The sequence below is a fragment of the Syngnathus leptorhynchus genome, chromosome 17, assembly GCF_054491065.1.
Source record: "Syngnathus leptorhynchus isolate UIUO chromosome 17, UIUO_Slep, whole genome shotgun sequence".
NCBI classification, from domain to species: Eukaryota; Metazoa; Chordata; class Actinopteri; order Syngnathiformes; family Syngnathidae; genus Syngnathus; species Syngnathus leptorhynchus.
The window spans coordinates 3,903,286-3,922,035 of NC_141211.1; the positions used below are offsets into that span (position 1 = coordinate 3,903,286).

Sequence of the window (18,750 nt, forward strand, 5' to 3'; positions counted from 1 at the left end):
AGCTGAGACATCACTACATACACTGTCATATTTATTACAGGCATTGTATTTGTTTGTCTTTAAATCACCCATTATCCATCAGAAACGGAACCTTTGTGAAGTCTTTAAATCGTATAAGCCTGCAGTGAAATCACGAGACTGAAGCACACATGACCATATTGATGTACTTCCTGTAGATAGATGATATACCGTTTGCATCTCTGTGGTGACGTGCAGCCGAGGCTCATCCTTGTAGACACCGTATTGTATCTTCTTTTTTTTTTTTTTTTTCTTTCTTTCTTTCAAAAATAAACAAACTGGGAAACAAATCCATCATAATTATTTTTTTTATCTTTGCCAATGGGAATTTACTTTTACAGTGCAATTCTTTACAACAGTTATTCATCAATTAAAAGACTGGTACTTGCCGCCACCATGGATCAGATATCACTATGTATGTTACACTTCAGAGCTTCCTCTAAAAAGAGATGTTAACGCCATCTGGGAAAAAAACCCAACTCCTAAATTATTAGGTCAGCTAAATTTAGTGACATTTGATCATCCAGTGAAATCATTAGATCTATGTTAAACTTTAGCAGCTAAACATCTGTACCATGAACACATAGGAGTCAAATAGTAAACTGCTGCCATCTATGGGGAAAAAAAAAAAAAAAAAAAAAAAAAAACCATTGAGGGGAAAAAAAAAAAAAAAAAAAAAAAAGTATGGCACCATTGAACACCCAGTAGACACAAACAAGTATGTTATACTGTGGCCGCCCTCCCCTGTTACGGAAAAAGAACTGTCAATCAATTGTTCAGTCTTTCTTACTTTAAGTGCCAATCAGGAGGACAATGAAGGTTTGTGTGTGTGTGGGGGCGTTCAGTCAGAGGTAACGCAGACCTTATCGGAAAATTCTCAGTCGTTTCCCAGAAATCCCCCTCAATGACTTTCATAGAAACATGCCGTGTCCCAAAACACACCGCACCACGCTTCACATACCGACGACGTGTGTCTCCCGCAGAGTTTTCCAACACCAAAATGTAGCTGCAAGAGCATCGCTGAAGACTTCGGCCGCGTTGACACTTAAAAAAAATCAGAAAACACGAATAGGACCCCACCGAATGCGCACGCACGTGATTTACATTCCAAGTTACGATGGCAAAGTCGACAGCAGATCTCTCCCTTTCTTTCGCTCGGGTTTGGTCGAGAGATTCCCTTCGATACACGACGACATTTAGAGGTGCACAAAATAAGAATACAAAATTAGACTTTTAAATACAATAGCAGCGATTCTTTGCGTTCCCAGCTGAAAGCCTCCAGTAGATCAGGTAAAAGGTTTGAGGTCACCGATCGATTGTCCCTCTCAAGTATGACTATATGGAGAGTGCAGGTGTTGGGTACTTAAGGTGGGCTCAAAAAAAAAAAAAAAAAAGGGAGGGAGGGGGGGTTACCACTACAGAGTGTTGCCGTGCTAAAAGCCAAAATAGGTTCTGTCCAGGACTTTGTCCTGGGGCCTTCCCCCCGCCCTCCTGCCACCACAGTGCACTCCTATTTTCAGACAGCTCATCACCTCAACCAAGATCCACAGCAGGTTGTGGGGCGGACACCTCGTGAGTTCAAAAGAAGGACATGATCCAACAGGAGACTCTTGGCTCAACTTGAGGCTGTGGCGATGGCCTTTTTGAACTGCTGGCTGCGGATCTCACGGGTTCTGGACTCCAGGAGCTGGTCGTGGCAGGTGTTGCAAACCAGCACCGGGTCGTACAGCTGCTGGTCTGGGATCGGTAGCTTCAGGTGACAACAGTCTTTACAGAACACATTGCCACAGTTCCTACGGAGAGCGAAAGAGAGAGGACAAAAACAGCAGGGGTGCTGCTTTTATTTGCATAGGTGAATAACGAAAAGGGCAAATATAATAAACCTTCAATGTATTAAGACCAAAGTTAAGGATACTGGCATTAGGCAAGGGTCAGTTGTTCCCATACGGAATGAAAACAATTGAAACAAAAAAGGAAACCGCACCACTGATTTGATCAGAGAACATATACAGATTAGCACCTTTTTTTTTTGGTTTTGTTGATAAGAGATCATTTTGGTGCGCTTTGTGTGAAAGGAAAACGAGTGAAGTCCCACCTGCAGTGGTGACGCCGCTTGGCTATCCAGAACTCACAGTCACAGTTGAAACAATGAGAGGCCATGTGGTCAGGCACCCACCTCGTGACCTACACGTGCATACATTTGCATAATTAGAGGTGCTTAAAGCCACCAGAGTGTGAAGGTGAGGTCGAGAAGAAATCAAAGTGAGGATTCAAAACAGATGCTGACCTCTGTGTCCTTGCTCTCCACTCGATCCCAGCTGCCCTCAGACAGTCGGTCTTCGCTCTGGGTAGATAGAGAGTCTTCCTCGGGACTGTTGTCCGACTCCCTTAAACAGGTCTAAAAAGCGAGACGAGGTGAAGAAAAGGCTCACAAATGTGGATCGAGTGACGAGAGGAGAACGCAAACTCACAATATCGTCCTCGTAGTCCACGTCGGGCTCGGAGGGAGGGGTGCTGTATTGTTTGCTCTCGAGTCTCATCCGCAGCTGTCGCACCTGCTGCCGCAATACCTCCACTTCTTGTTTGTAGCCCGCCTCGATCTGACGCAGCCTTTGCTGCACGGCGTCCATCGGCACCGGCAGCCCGTCGTCGTCCAGGTAGGCCGGCGTTTGGGGCGGGACGGGTGAGCTGCAGACGGAGGGCGACGCGGCTGGAAGCTGGTGGCACGCCACGGAGTAGTTGTTAATGGCGGGCGAGTTGGAGCTGGTGAAGCCCGCTACGCTCCTTGGCGCGGACGGCCATCCGGGCTGCACGGGGCTGCTGGGACAACAGAAGGCCTCCTTGCGGCAGCACTGGGAACCGCTGGCGAGGGCGATGCCTTGCGAGCGTAGAAGCTTGTAGGCCAGTCGGCGGCTCTGGTAGGCTTGTGGAGAGCGGCTGCCGCAGTGACTGGCCGACTGCATTAGGCCCTGGATGCTCTCCCAATGGGGGCCCATGAGGGACATGTCTGACAGCGGACTCTGGGAAATGAGATGCTGAGTGGATCCTTGGAAGCAGTCCATTGGAGATGCTGCGGCTGATAAGGTTTGATCTCGTCCCTTGACATGATCTATCGCCTGCTCTTTGAGCGGCGGCGGCGGAGGCGGCACCACCGGCGCCTCCTGCTGCTGCTCCTCCTCCTCGTCGGTGAAATGATTCAAAGTTAGACTGTCGCTTCGCTGATGCGGCAAGGTGTGAGGAAGTTCTCCTTGATCTATAAGAGTCTCAGTGGAGTCCTCCAAGGGAATCTGTGGCGTGAGAAGCTTCAGAGCCATGAGGTCAGCAGACTCCATGAGGCAACTTTCCGGGCTATCGATTCGAGAGGCTGAAGGTGGTATGGCCTCGTGGCTCAGCGTAAAGCACGGCTCTGATATAGGAGTGGGCAGTGTGGTGCTCTCAGCAGTCTTACATGGGCTCTCGGCCTCCAGTTGAGGTGTTGGAAGAGGGGGGGTAGCTGTGTGTGGTGAAGCTTGTTGTAGGACAGGAGCAAAGAGTGGAGTGTGAGCCTGGATATCACAAGTTAGGGGAGCAAGAGGAAGAGGTAGGGAAGGCAGAGGCTGAGTGGTGAGACACGGTTCCTTTGGTGTGTCCTCCACACATTCAGCACCGGAGCCATCTGAAGGCTGGGTAGGACTCAGTCGTGGAAGATTCTCATCACCGTCGTCAGGTGCGATCTCATCCGAGCAGTCGATAGATGGACTCTCAAGGGTGGGTGCGGCCTCCAAAGCTGGGCGATCCTCCTGGCAGTGCTTATTAAGATTGGGGTCACTGGATGTCCGTGTTAGGGGCGTCCCATTCTCAAAAGCGGACAGAAGATTGTCCATGGAGCGAGTCTTGGGAAGTCTAGAAGTGGATTATAATACAAGGGTAGGTAATTAATACCACCAAATTTGTTGTCCTTCATATTTACTAAAAAATAATAATACTCAATAGAAATTGATTTAGCACAAATTGTGCATACAACAACATTGAATCTAACAGAAGCATCAAAACGTACCTGTCAAGGGAACGGGAGGCAAGTTCATCCCCCGTGACACTTGGAGACAAGTAGAGCTCCATGGAGTCGTCCACAGCTGTGCAAGGAGAGGATGTGGGGAGGTAGACGGCTGTCCACAGCTGTAATGCGCGTGTGTGGCAGACAGGCTGCAGCACCTTGCAGTCAAACAGTGAGAAATAAGCCACAATACTAAACATCACGTATGACCAGTAGGGGGCAGCATAGGACGGGAGAAACTGCTTACTGAAGTGATTATAGAAAAGGTATTGAGCTCAAAGGAAAAACACTCACAAAAATGGTAAAAAACTGACCATATCATGACTGGGGATGTAGAGGAAGTTCTGAAAGTTCTTGTTCCCTGTGCGTAGCAAGGACCAGACGGAGCAGGTGCGTTTGTAAATGTTCCTCGCCTCCCTCTCGCGAGCGTTGTTACACAAGAAGGTACCATATAGACACGAGTACGTATGTTGCACCAACTTAACCTGGGCAAAAGAGAGAATAAATAGAATCACGAATTGCGCAATGGCACGATACGAAACGTGCATGCCTTCTCTTAAAAAAAAAAAAAAAAAAAAAAAAAAAAAAAAAAAAAAAAAAAAAAAATCGCAAAGCGAGTCTGTGGCGTAAAACGGCACATGACGAACACCCACCAAGAAGGCCTCGTTGAACTCAAAGAGGCAGGGGAACTGTTTGAGCAGCTGGTGAACGCAGTCGAGCCACTGCAGAAAGACGGGACACTGCTCACTAACGTCATCGGCGTTCTCCTGGTGGCCACAGCGGTCTCCAAACTTGTGACCGTAGTCCAGCCAGTCAGTCTCCACAAGTATCTGGAAACCCTGTGGAATTCATTCCATGGTTGTGCAAAGAAATGAGTCATTTGATTTCAAAGAGAAAATTACACTCAGCAGACTATCTCACCTCTAGTGTTCTGTAGTAGGGATCCAACATGATCTTGGCCAGGGCAACAATCTGGGGTGTACGGTCCCATCCATCTGAACAGTGCACAAGGACGGGGCGACCTTCTCGCTCCAAGGAGGAACACACCAGAGTGGCCGCCTTCAACATTACAGACAGGTGCTGCAGCCAGCGGGTGCTCTCCAGAGCTGAAAGCCAGCTAGGTGGAAAAGAAGAGAAGGCTCATTCAAATGCGTGTATTTGTTGTAAAAACAATTAGACATTTTTCAAATTGTCTGATTGGACAAATATGAATGAAAAAATTCAAATGAAATTTTATTAATAAAAAGCTTTCCCAAGCGTGTGTGCAACAAACAAGTTTAGGGGGAAGGCTTGCAGCCTTATCTTTAAAGTATTTTGGAAGCCCCCCCCCTGCATCATTTGATACCTAAAGAATCTCAACATCCTTTACAATGTGACATCACAGATGCACGTACACACGGCCGCAGACAAAAAAAAAAAACCCCCAAAAAAAACATGCATGTAAACACCGTGGTAAACAGAAACACATGACTCCAATGTCTCAGTAACCAGACAGCCAGCTGGCCCACTCAGCAGGTATGAGACTGGATGCCGGGCAGCTTCTCCATCTCTTGGGGGGGTGAGCGCATTAACAAGGGGGAGGGAGGGAGGGAGGGAGAGAGAAGGGGGACACCATGACACTCGGAGAAAAAGGTCAAAGGGATCAACTTACTTTCCTGGATCGGGTATCTGACTACAGACTGTCCTCAAGGCCTGAAAACTGTTCCGGATGGCGTGGATGTTAGCCATTCCCATAAACATCACCTCGCAGTTAGGGTAATACTCTAAACACAAACAATAATAATGTCACACACATGAATTCTGTGTATTGTTATAAAGCACTCACCTTTCAAAGATTCCAACAACGACAAGTCTTATATTCCAGAAATTTAACAGTTTACCGTTCAGTTTAGTGTTGTTTTTTTTCTGTATTATTTTGTACTACACAATGACCAAAAAAAAAAAAATCCCTCTGCCTTTTTGTAACTTATTTGATTTCTAAGCATCCACCACACATGTCTCCGTTTTGACTCCGTGAATAAATGTGGTAGGCAATTAGTACTACTAACCTTCGCACTCACAGCCTCCACCTTTGGCACGGTTGGCCACTGCAGCAGTGTAAGAGCGAGCATCCAGAATCAGCAGCTTCTGTGGTACGGTGTTGTCATCACAGCCCGAGCTACCCGTCAGTGAGGAGTCTTAGGAAACAGGATGGACATGACTTGTATGATTACAAAGTTTGCATTCTAGTAAAATGTATACAGATGTAGATAATGACTCCTTACCAAAATCACTGTCGGATGAGTCGGGAGCTTCTCCACGTTGCTGGCAAGCAGGTGCACCACAGGTTCCCTTGGTTCCCGTGTCCATTTGACACGCTTTGGCAATGGATGTCACCAGGTACTCATCGTCCGGGTTTCGCCAGCCCCACCAGCTGATTTCAGGTTGGCTGCAGCGTGCAATCACTGCCCCATTCTTCTGGTGTCTGGAAATCATGATCAGAGTCGTGAGCTCAAGGTTCCTAAAAAATGCAAATGCACATTAAGAAGCTGACCTGTAGACCACCACGGGAATCCTCTTCCAGGATCTGAAGGAAGCCACACTCTCAAGCTCTTTGTCAGTGATCCATATTGGAACCAGAAGCTTCTGTGGGTAACTGGAGCACAGTCTGAAGACATAAAAAGCAGTTTATTATTATTTTTTACAGCAAGGTAGCTTTACTGGTTAGCCACAACAGAAACACATTCATATATTGGTTGCATTTATCCTATTTTGACGGTGAAAAGAATACTGTGCCGAGTTATGCGCCTCAGCATGCTGTAACTTGTTTAATCAACATGCAGGTTACTTATGTGAGCATTGATGCATGTGCAAAATAGTACACCTTTATAGTACAACACATGACGTACTTATAGTTGCAATTTATGGATGACACCCTCCAGATGTTTTGCGTGTCAAAGCCCATCCTTTTAACCTCCATCTCCATCCTCTGATGCACATGATCGCCTGCAGGCAAATAGAACAAGGACACATTAAGGGGGGGGGGGGGAAGAAAAAAAAATGTATGCGTGTGCTCATATTTGTACAGACCTGGCCGACACAGATGAACATGCTGGTCCTCATCATCAGCACTGCCTCCCAGACACCAAGCATGATAAGCCAGTGCAAAGAGGTCTTCGAGGCGTGACGGGTGCGCTATTGCCCTGCTCAGACGTTTGACCCACTCCTGACATTGCTTGAATGTTGTAAAGTGGCATCTATGATGCATAAAAAAAAAAAAAAAAAAAAAGTGAAGATTCCAGAAAGTGTTTGCTCTCCATCACTAATATTAACTCATTCTTTTCTTTACCGAACAACTTTGGAGTCTTTGCAGATGATGTGCAGCTGGGCCATATCTCTGCTCTCCACGCTCTCGATCAGTCTGAGGGGCACCTGTAGGGGGAAACAAAGAGCAATGTGTGATGAGCTGACAGACACAGCTAGAATGTTAGCAAACTCGCAATCCGATTTTCCACCACACTTTCGAGGCCTTCATCACACAGAGCGGCAACTATAAACCTGACTTTGCCCACAGGAATGACTTAAATAACAAATGGAAGGTGGCCATGTTGTCCCAAATCTAGCTGAATTTACTGCACAATAACTGAGCAGGAAACGATAGCAAGTCGTTGTTTGATATGGGATACAAGATGCAATGTGTCTTTGCACGGATAAAGTGCCACTTCCGTGGCAACTTGGGGCAAAGGGGGTGGGGGGGCGTTTCAGCATGAGGTAGTACTCACAGATATTTCATTGTCCACATCTGGGTAGGTCTAAAGCACAGCGACAACATGGAGCACACAGAGAAGGAGGACACAAGACAAGAGGAAATGGAAAATTAATTAAAACCAGGGAGAAAATAAGGAATGACAAGTTAAAAGGGGAAAGAAAATATGAGTTTAAAAAGGATGTCAGATAAGAGCCGATCACGCAGTGCGCGACGTGACCACATGACCTTGCCGTATTGAAATCATGGAGGGGAAAGACAAACATGGACAGGAGCAAAGGGCAACAAAACAGCTTGAAAGAATGAGGATAACCTGTGAATGGGAGTGTGGGTAAGAGGTTGTGGATTGTTGGAATTAAGTCAGTATGAGGGACATTGGATTTTTCTTTGTCCTTGCCATCTTCTAAAAAAAACGTGTATTATTGACACCCATTGAAATGTATTGGGGGGGGGGGGGGGAGGCAGTCCCCAAAATACTTCAAACTACACATACATGTACGTGTCTGAGGTGGTCTTACATTGATGACAGACTCCTTGAACTTGATGTGGAGTCTGTAGTTCGAAATGGCAATGACAGCCTCATCTGCATGGCCAAGATATTCTACCCCTTCCCCCTGAAGAACTGGGAAGGGGACCTGGAAAAGACAACACACACACACAAATTAGTATTAACACCAACAGTAACAAAGCCGTACTTTTTCCAACTCTAAGCAGGTTTTACAATAATATGTGTTCATTTAATTATATAAAAAAAAATGTTCTGTCAAGGGTAATAAAAACGTAATGGTACAATCCATTATTATTTTGCCACACCACTGTTTAATCTGACAATTTGTCACTTTATTATTCTGCCATTTTGTCCGGCCTATTTATATTCATCACATCTGCCCTGCACTAACATGTCCTTCTCCATCAACATGGTCAAACGACCGGACCGCAAGCCCGATTCCCGCCGTTTGGCAGGTTGCGAGACCACATTAGCTTTCCCCGCATTAGCATGCGATGCCGAGTCACGCAGGGGAGGACCCGCTGATGCATGACAAAGAGGACATGCAGCAGAGCAGATGGGGATTACCGGCAAAATATCAGAACATCAAGATCACTTTAAACTTCACCCAACTGGGTTAACGGCACAGTTGTCTTAAATCACGTCGGCGAGTCACAATCAAAAAGGAGTTTAAATTCAACTTTGAACCAGAATTGTTGACTGAAACGTGATTGGTTGGTGTAGTGATTCAACCTGTCACCGCATCTGCTGTTACGTTTATCGTGCGTGCATGTGGACGCATCTTAACCTGGGAATTGGAACAAATGCTACGCTGCATGCTGACACAGCCAAATCGAAGCACAAGTCTATATTGAATTCAGTTCAGAGATGTCTCCAATTTGAATTAATCATTGAGTTGACAGCAGCAGAAATGACTTCTGTCACGTGCTACTCTGCAAAAGAGAAACAAAGATGTCCTGTTGAGAGCGCCGGAGTTAACATGTTGCACAGCCTGACAGGACAGCATTAAACCAGCTGCACTCCAAAAGTAGATGCATGAGTCACTGAGCGAGCGCCTGCGAGTTCGGCAGAAGATAGTGTCACATGTCCTCCACGGGACTTTGATAGCAGAAGTAATCTTGAAATAAGGGAGAGTACGAATATAAGCACGAGTGAGAGAGCGAGCGAGCGCGGGAGGGAGGGAGAGCCAGAATGAGTGGCTCATGAATAATGGCCGACTTGTGAGTCGTGACTTCCGGTTGAGGAAGCTGGCCAATGAGAACGTGCAAGTATGCACACACAGCTGCATCACAACCGAGAAGGCAGCGGAGTATGTTAAACGATATATTTAGTGGTGGGGGGGGGGCGGGGGGGGATTGCCTGCAATAGAACTATTGTAGGAGTAACTTCACAGAAAATGAGACCAATATAAAACATTTGCAATCTATTTGTTTCTCCTGTGACTGTAGCAGATATTTATTGTGCTAATCTCTGGCCTATCTCCATGTTGTAGCATGTCCCGCCGCGTGTGTGCAACAACCACCTGCAGGCAAAAACTAGACGTGTGATGAATGCGCCCTTTAAAAAAAGAACAACTGCAGCGCAACAACTGAGTGCACCTTAATGATAGACTAACAGACCCATTGGAGAAAATGTGGACAGAGTTGCTAGCAAATCACATTAACCCGGGTCAACAGGCGCAAATGACAATATGGCCTCGGCTAATTTAGCACAAGCTAATGCTATTGATTCGAAAGTATACGTTTTGAAATCCTCCATTGACGTCATTAATCTGTGTATTGTGTTTTGACTAATGCGAGCACATTTTGCAATTAACATTTTTTTGACTTCCACTTAAATGTCTCTCTGCAGAGGTAGGAAAGATGATGCGCTGGAATGTAGCTAAAAGTGTTTACCGAGTAAACTGAACTTAAAGCGGTGTTTGTCAAGGGTTGGCTAAAACATTGCGTCATTTACCTGAAGACTTTCATCCTCCTTCACCAGCTCCTTCTGGGGGAATAGATCCTTGGCCTTAATGTACTCCAGACTGGGAGGCCCCTCTTCACCCTACCAATAAACAGATCATGTTAGCATTTAAATAGACGTGGAAGTCTTGCAAAGAATAAATTGCAAAATAAATATACCGCAATACAAATGGAGCACAAGAGTAGTCATTGGTCAAAGCACTGCGAGGATAACTCAAATAATGTTAATCTATTACCAGGCTTTGCCTTTGATGTGGAATATATGCCAGACAGAGAATTTCACAATAGCGCACTTACTGCCCCACAGACAAACATTGACCACCATAGAGCAAAAATTCAATATAAAAAAACAGGGAACAAAAGCTACTGGACTCTCAGGCTCCATTAGGCAGTCTGGATTTTTGATGCATCATTCATCGACTCCTGACAATCCTTGTCGATTCTGAAGTTGTAACAGTTGACCATGCTAAAATCTTACAATAGTATCGGAACATAGTATCTTGCCAATACGCATGGATTTTGCTCTAGCGACGGGCTTAAAGAGAACATTAAATACAACAGATGTCACGGTGACAGAGTTAAAAAACAAACAAAAAAAAAAAGCGAAATTAGTGTCTTGACACTCTTTAGTGTCATCACTAATAGAGAACAACAAAGTCAGAGGCAAGGTGTCTCAGTATGATATTAAAAAAAGCAAAAAAAGAAAGAGACATCAGTATCTCCCAAATATGGAGCACAGCTGGCTTGCGCACAAGTTTTTTTTTTTTTGCCTCGTCATTGCCTTTAGCCTGCAAACCCTCCCCAACCTTCGTCAGAGTACAAATGCAAGTGCTGGAGCTGACAATCTCTTCAAATATTAACGCCATAGCTGAGTACATTTCATGTTTTGATAGTCTGATAACAGTGATAAATTGCAACTAGGTCTGACACAGCATAAAGATTAACATACCAATAATTCATTAAAAGAATGAACCCAAAATTATAAAAAAATAATAATCCATGCAAGACAAAAAGGTAGTAGAGGGACATGCAAAAAACAAAAAAATCCTGCACAGGCTCCTAGAGTAAGTCGCTGGTTGTCATGGCAACAGCAATCACTTGATGTTAAAGCACGTTGAAGGAAAAAAAAAAAAACTCCCTCCTCACTCAAAAGATGACTAAATCTGATTGAGGCTTTGTGAGCAGATTAGAGAGTCTGATGTCAACATGTACAATATGCAACCTGTATATTTCTCAAAGGCTGCGCCGCTCGTAAATAACGTGGTCACAGAGTACAGATAAGGGTAAAAAAAAAAAAAATTATATATATATATATATATATGAAAATCGGTCATAAAAAGTTAAATCAGAACACCATTTTCTCAAGAAGAGCCAGGCCGTGTTGCAGACTACATTAATAGGTCAAGAACAAGGACAGAGCATGACAAATCTTTCCAAATGGACCTCACTGCCCACCCCTTCGCTCGCAATCTAAATATTTCATAGGCCACAGTGTACTGGAGGTTCTGTCCAATTACAGACTCATAACTTGAATATGGTAGTAAAGAAGAAAGGAGGGCGTTATATATTTTTATATCAGCTATGACGATGAGAGCAATACGCTACATTGTAATTTCATGAGAGTACAGGCAGAGCGCTCATCTATTTAGAAGGGCATGGACAATAAATTACGCAGCCAGTGACGCGGAAGAAGAACTGATGACTCAGCGGAAGCGCAGACGATTGAAAAGCATTTCAAAATAGTGAAATGAAATGGCGGCCCATGTGTGGCAAGTGAAACACGCCAATGCTTCCTTTTAACATGCTCAATAATTTCTTCATGCCATTAGTTTGGGTGAATGTTGATTATTCAACATACTTTGTTATATTCCTGATTTTAAATCATTTTCTACGATTTGAGGAAAATTTGCATCGATGCTCAATGCTTTGTATTGTTTTGCACACAGAAGAATTCATAACAGCCGCTCGAAACAATGATCTCTTTTTTTGAAATGGTGTCAACAGTTTAACTTGGGAAGACATTTCTTAACCTTATAATCCTACTCTACTTTGAAATGAGAATGACTTAAGTCCACTTTAGCCACCCTGACTTTTAGCCTTGCAGAAATGAGCCGGTTTTAGTCATGCCACGTGCAAGTGAGAGAGAGGAGGGTGGAGGCTGAGCCTTGGAACTCCAGTGCCTTCTCTTTACGGGAGCAGAGCCCAGAATGTGGGGGAAGGAAAGCAACCGCTCCTAAAGACAACAAAATGTTCACTCGTAGTTTGTATAATAGGGCAGTTAGTCAAATGTTCCTAAATATTTGCCCTCTAAATGTGAAATAAACAAAGTAAGATGACTCAAAGGATTAGCAAGAAAACTTGCATAAAAAAACACCACCAGGACCAAAGATGGAAACTAAGCGAACCACCTGTTCTGTATCAGTCATTGTCACTAAGAGCTCTCGGCATATCCCGACACTCGAAACGCGGCTTCGTACCGCAGTGAACGCACACATGGGCACTCTGGCTGAGAGAGAGCAACACGTTTCATTTGAGCCACACGCATTCTAACCACCGGCCTCTTGACATCCAATCGGGGATCGGCGAGCAGCTAGCTCCGACGTGCAACGCAGTGACTTTAACATTAGCGGTATTTTTTTTTTTCCATCATCACAAGACACTTGTAAATGAGAGTCTACATTGCTTACTTAATAACTGCAGCGCTCACGTGAATCAAGCATCACCACCCCTCAGTGACTGGCAGACAGGCGGGCCCACTAGCAAGTTAGGGTGAGGTGTAGACTTTGATGCACAACCATTAAAAAGCAAAGTCATGAATGTATTCAAAAAAAAGCAGCCAAGAAATAAAAGCATTTCGACTTACAAAGCAATTGAGCATGGAGCAGGACGCCCTTCCTGCAACGCTCATGTCGAGGTGACGTGGAGCTGTGCTCGGATGACACGCAGCCTATGGTGGAGCAGCACGACCACAGCACGAGGAGCCGGCACCATCATTCTTCTCGTTGCCTCGCCCCCCCTCCGGTTATCTTCCTCTTCAGCTTCCCTACCTAATTCACCGTTTCTTAAGGCTGCGGGACAACACGCCGGGGTTGCTGATCTTAAATCAGGGATTCACCGCACCCCCCCCCCAAAAAAAAAACCATGTGTCAAAACGACATCTGCTGCACAGCCGAGAAAGCGGCCCGATAGTCCGTAAAGATACAAAAAGGGGGCGGGGTAGCAGTCCAGTGGGTCAGACGAATTGGGGGGGGGGGGGGGGTCTACAAAAGATGACTGCGGATAGATGCACCCCGTGCCGTAGTAAGTGGAAGAAGAGTGAGAGATGTTAAAGCAGAGGGAGATGCCAAGCAAGCTCCGCCCTCTGCATTAGCATCCACATCCCTCGCTCATATTCACACGCTCACATTTCTCCTCTCCTCGCTGTACTCCTCCCCCACTCCCTCCTTGTTCACCCTTCACCGACATCTCATAAATACGCCGCTCCCTCAGCAACGAGGCAAGGTACACTAGGGCCGGCGCACAGAGAAAACGCTCGGGCTCCTATGCAGACATGCTGCCTTGATGATGAAGCACACAGCTGTCAGTGTGGGGGGGGGAAAAAAAAAAAAAAAAAGGATAAACCCATCGTCATAAATAGAGCACCCTGGTTGGACAATAGCATATCATTTGATAGCACGTGATTTGAGGAGGGGGGGGAAATTCATTGCGGTGGATAGGACAGGGGGAGGAGCTGCTGTGGAAAGTGACAATGCGGAGAGTTCCAGTGACACAGCATTCTACAAACGCCACATCATCCAGTTCCCTTGCTAAGAATGTGTCTGACAGTCAATTGCTTCCCATTGTGAAGGTCAGAATATTTCAATGGTGACTGGCTATTGTGTCCCATCCACCACGAGGGGAACACCCGCACCTCATCCGTCACCACCCTATGGCTTCACTGGGAGTCGTGACATCCGGTTGCCATTGACTGGATGACCTCACATTATGCAACATATGCGCTATCTGTACAGCACTGGCAAAAGGGAAGCGGGAGATTTTAGCTGTCATAATAAAACGACATGAAATTACCCTGTGTGAGAAATGTTATTGGTGTTATGCATTTTACAAGAATAAAATGGAAATTGACCTCCCCACCAAAAAAAACCAACACTGTTCATTTGATCAACTGGGAGGAAAATTCCAGCTATTTACAATTACCTCTACCAAGAAAGTTACGTTGGCTGTCAGATGGATTCCACAAAAACTAAAGGAAATGTTTAAAGACAAGTTCGACGACCGAGAATGAACTATGGGTCAACAAAAAATATACAGCAAAACAAACTCCCATCCACGGTAGTCTAAGTGCTAAGGGTTAGCATACCTTAGAAGTCCAGAGGCAGGATAAAATTACACCATTGTTCCAACTTCCATGCAGGCACTATCCGGCAGCACGAGTGGAAAACAATATGAACTCAATCCTTCCCTTATTGTTTTGGTGAGAACACTGAAAGCCAGAAAGCAATTAATCGCTGCTTCACAAGACTGGATTAAATGGATCCTATTACCAAAGGAGCAAAATGTCTTCTAATCCCACCTGAAAGAACACGACCCAAGACAAGTGAGAAGGGAAATTGTTCATGGATCTTACACTTGTCATAAAAAGGCTTGTGTTGTATCTCGAGATGCAACAAATGTCAATTGTTGCATTGCAATGTAGCAAACGGAATGTCAGGACAGGACTAATCCCCGGACAAAAAAAAAAAAAGTCTGTGCTCTCGCATTTACATGCCTGGGCGGGCACATTATTTGCTCATCAGACACGCCGTCAATTAAACCAACTGCTTGATTGTGCGCCCCATAAAAGCAAAGCACTGGGCGGCCGGCCACATTTGCATTCTATCCACCCATTTGACCGGAACTTTGGGACACATATCCTCCCTCCCGCACTTCCCTTTTGTGCTGAATAAAAGCTGTGCCTAAGAGTCTTTTTTTTAAATCATTTGTGCCTGATCTGGTTATCATTCGCTGTCTTTTGAAGTAGTGGCTGAGAAAGAGAAATGACCGTGGCTTTTTATGAAGATGCATTTTCTTTCAAAGAGGACACTGGGACTTAAAAAAAACATGTATTTCAGCATCTCTCAAGAAACTTGGGTCTCCATGACTTACAGACATTACGTAAACTAACCTGGCTAAAATAATAGAGCTAGTATGTGACATCGGCGCTATGACTCAACAGCTTCTTCAACTGTAAAATGTGCATTGAACAATTTTTTTGTAAAAGGTTACTATCCCGAGGAGTACATTTTTGTTTGGGCATGTGAGAGCGGAGTGCGTCTTCCTGTTTGAGGGCAGTGTGTCCCGGAATTTTTTTTTTTCTCCACGTGTAGAAAACAAACGCAAAGAAGCATTTGGAACAAACACCCGCAGCACCCGTCTTATTGGCTTACCATGCTGAAGACAGTAGGCGTTCTTCGTCCCACCCTCTCCCTCCTGTCTACTGGGCTTGGCCTTGCCACTGACAACTCCTGCCAACATAGGGAAGAAAAAAAAAATCTACTTTAACATAGTGTGTGTGTGTGTGGAAAGAGGTGTGTGTGTGTGTGTGTGTGTGTGTGTGTGTGTGTGTGTGTGTGTGTGCGTGTGCGTAGTGTGCAAGCAATTGCAAAGGAGCTAGATTGAAAAGTAGCCCTTCCCTGGTCTAAAGTACAGCGTGCTGGAGAGGAGAGGGAAAAAAAAAAAAAAAAAAAACACAGGCAGTCACTTCATAAAATAATTCACGAGACATTGTGGTTAGAGTAGCTGCTGGAATCTTCAAGCATTCATTAGTTCACATAAAGACAGAACATTCAGTTCTGATGAGAGATGTACAGGTTAATGCCTGTTAAAGATCGCAGCCAAGGGAATAAATTCCACGATTCCATTTCCACACCCAACACACAAATTATCTTTCTAATCTCTGGATAGTTTCTTAGAGAATTGTAAACCCTTACACTGCCCTTGAAAGTGAGAAGGTTTGGGCAATCTGACAGAAGTATGCGGGTTCATTGAAACCAAGTCAAACAATTCAAAAATTTGACAACTCTTCTGAGAGAATATTCCTGGAAAAAAATTTAATAATAAATAAATAAAATTAAATAAAAAAAATCACAAACCCTTGACATTGAAGCTCCATCACATATTTTTTAGCAACACTTATTCAAACAGATCTCACCTAGCAATCAAGCACAATGTAAACAGTGTTAGGCCGTCTCCTATGGCACGTAAAAGCAATTTAACTTGTGGAGGCAGAAGTTAACGATAAAAAAAATACATAGATGTCTTCACAGAGTAAATTAAGTAAATGCCAATTCAGTAATGAGGCACTCCAAAGATCCAGTTACCTATATAAATGTCTCCTTTGAATTTTAAACTTGAGCGTGAAGAATGTTAACAGTGCCTATCTTTTTTTTTTTTTTTTTTTATCTTAACACTTGACATTAAGAGTATTTCTTCAAACAGGGATTTTATATTGGCAAGGTTAATTGCATCGAGGTCCACCAGTTGAGCAGAATGTAACATACATAAGCAAGCCAGACATAACATACAGACTTGAATTCATTGGCCGTGATCTCAATGTTATGTCGAAACAACACACCGAGAAGCACAAGGACAATTTTAAACCCGACATTTTTTTTTCTTTTTTCCACAGTACAGAGTTGTCTCACTTCCCTACGCTTCTCCCCTCAGACACACCCCCTTCTACACACCGAGAGGGAAAAAACTGCTTCACCAACATGCCAAACTTCTTACCCCCGGCAAAACGCAGAATCCTCGCGTCCCGAATATAGTTGCGGAAATCTTTCTCAATTTAATAGGAGTTATAAGCAAAATGCCTTGCAAAGGAGCTGTTTTTTTGCAATCGCCCAAACACACACATTCACGCTCAACACACACTGGGTGTCATGACACACCTCCCTCCTCTCCTCTCCTTGTGTCGAGTAGTTACTCTGGTCTCCCTCCCACTTTTTCGGTGCCAGATTCACCAATGTGAGAGAGGCAATCCTACTGAGCATTCAACTCACTTCAACTTATGACTCGGTAACTAACAGGAAAGGCTGCTATTGTAAGTGGACCACGAAAAGTAACAGGCAATCAATTATTTGAATACAATCACAATTCACTTGACCTCAAATTGATGCCGCCATTTTAATGCCATTCAACCCCCCCCCCCCCCCCAAAAAGAATGTGACAATCAGATAAAAATCAGCATTTTCTAATCAATCAGGTATTTATTTATTTTTAAATGGCACTTGGACAAGTCAAACGCAATTAATAAGTTGGGGGAAATGCGGCTTCTTTTGAATTATGTTACTAAATAGACAAAACACTACTGGAATAATGTAGCAAATTCCCGTAAGACAGCCGCACGTCACTTACCAGGTGCTTCTCTCACTACTGACAAACAACAGGTGTGAACGTGTACAAACCGCTCAGAAGTTTATAGACTAGTCAAGAGAAAGTGAAAGCATATTTTATAAAGCAGCTGACCCGCTGATGCAGAACGAAACTCGAGAACAAGGCAAAGCAGAAGTATATGATTGAGGTGGGCTGTTTGCAAACGTTAGCATATCAAGCTAGTTACCGGCCCGGAGTGCTAGTTGACTAGGATTGTATATTTTAATGGTTCGGCACTCACAAAATTCAAAGCGACTCTTCACTCGTGTCTCCAAACACATACCGAACCTCCGCAAAACGTCACGCGTGCATAGTTTATTACCAAGTTCCATATGATAAAAGTTAAATCAAGTTACTCACTCCACGGGAATCAGCTGACACGACGGTGACTCAGTAGCTACACGACTTCCGCATTCTTGTGCGATGACAGCCCTGTCAACCAATTGTGAGGTAGAAAACTAGGTCTTATAGCCCAATGGCGATTGAACGTTCGCGATGGCCAATGATAATCGACAATACTCAACCTTGCGGCTCTTACACACCCACAGCAAAGCCAATCACGTCTCAATACAAGCTCAGCACCCACCAATAGAAAATCACAGCGCGGCAGACACGGGACACACGTACACGACGCCGTATTTCAACTCAGGCACGAACACGAATAGTATAGGCTGTCCAAAAATGTGATCGGATGTTAACTAGAACAACAAATACAAATGCATGAAACAATTGATTATCTTTTGGATTACTTTTTATTTTATTTTATTTATTTGCTATTAAACATAACAAAAAATGGCCCGCTGCAGCATTTATGAAAGAAGTGTAACCCCGATACAACTATGATCACAGTAATTGAGACAATAATGATGCATGGCCTCAGTCATGGGCATGTCGCATGGAGCGTTATTTTTGTAGGGTTGGCCTATCGGTTACAGACGGGAATTGACCTAGAATGTTCCCAGTGAGCAACCACGACACCGCACAACAACCAAGTTATGAATGATTTACTCCAGTGACATTTTTATCCTGAGACGCCGTGTGTCTCAATTTTTTAACACATGAATGGCAT

General features: G+C 44.5%; 1 protein-coding gene across 3 annotated transcripts; it reads right to left on the reverse strand.

The window, feature by feature from the left end:
- Window positions 1–318: 318 nt before the first annotated feature.
- mtmr4 (myotubularin related protein 4) lies at window positions 319–18,118 on the reverse strand. 3 transcript variants are annotated; one of them, XM_085935535.1, is made up of 19 exons: window positions 18,042–18,118; window positions 15,695–15,772; window positions 10,261–10,350; window positions 8,315–8,431; window positions 7,380–7,462; window positions 7,121–7,287; window positions 6,940–7,036; window positions 6,585–6,698; window positions 6,316–6,515; window positions 6,100–6,228; window positions 5,703–5,814; window positions 4,973–5,168; window positions 4,705–4,890; window positions 4,366–4,536; window positions 4,055–4,209; window positions 2,490–3,900; window positions 2,306–2,416; window positions 2,114–2,202; window positions 319–1,811 (listed from the first exon to the last, which is right to left on the reverse strand). In XM_085935535.1, the coding sequence occupies exons 2-19, from the start codon at window positions 15,695–15,697 to the stop codon at window positions 1,634–1,636; spliced, it is 3,609 nt and encodes a 1,202-aa protein (XP_085791661.1). In that variant the 5' UTR covers window positions 15,698–15,772; window positions 18,042–18,118; the 3' UTR covers window positions 319–1,633. The 3 variants fall into 3 exon arrangements, with proteins under 3 accessions (XP_085791661.1, XP_085791662.1, XP_085791663.1); XM_085935536.1 differs by having other exon boundaries at window positions 15,695–15,775; window positions 18,041–18,108; XM_085935537.1 differs by lacking the exon at window positions 2,114–2,202 and having other exon boundaries at window positions 1,641–1,811.
- Window positions 18,119–18,750: the final 632 nt, after the last annotated feature.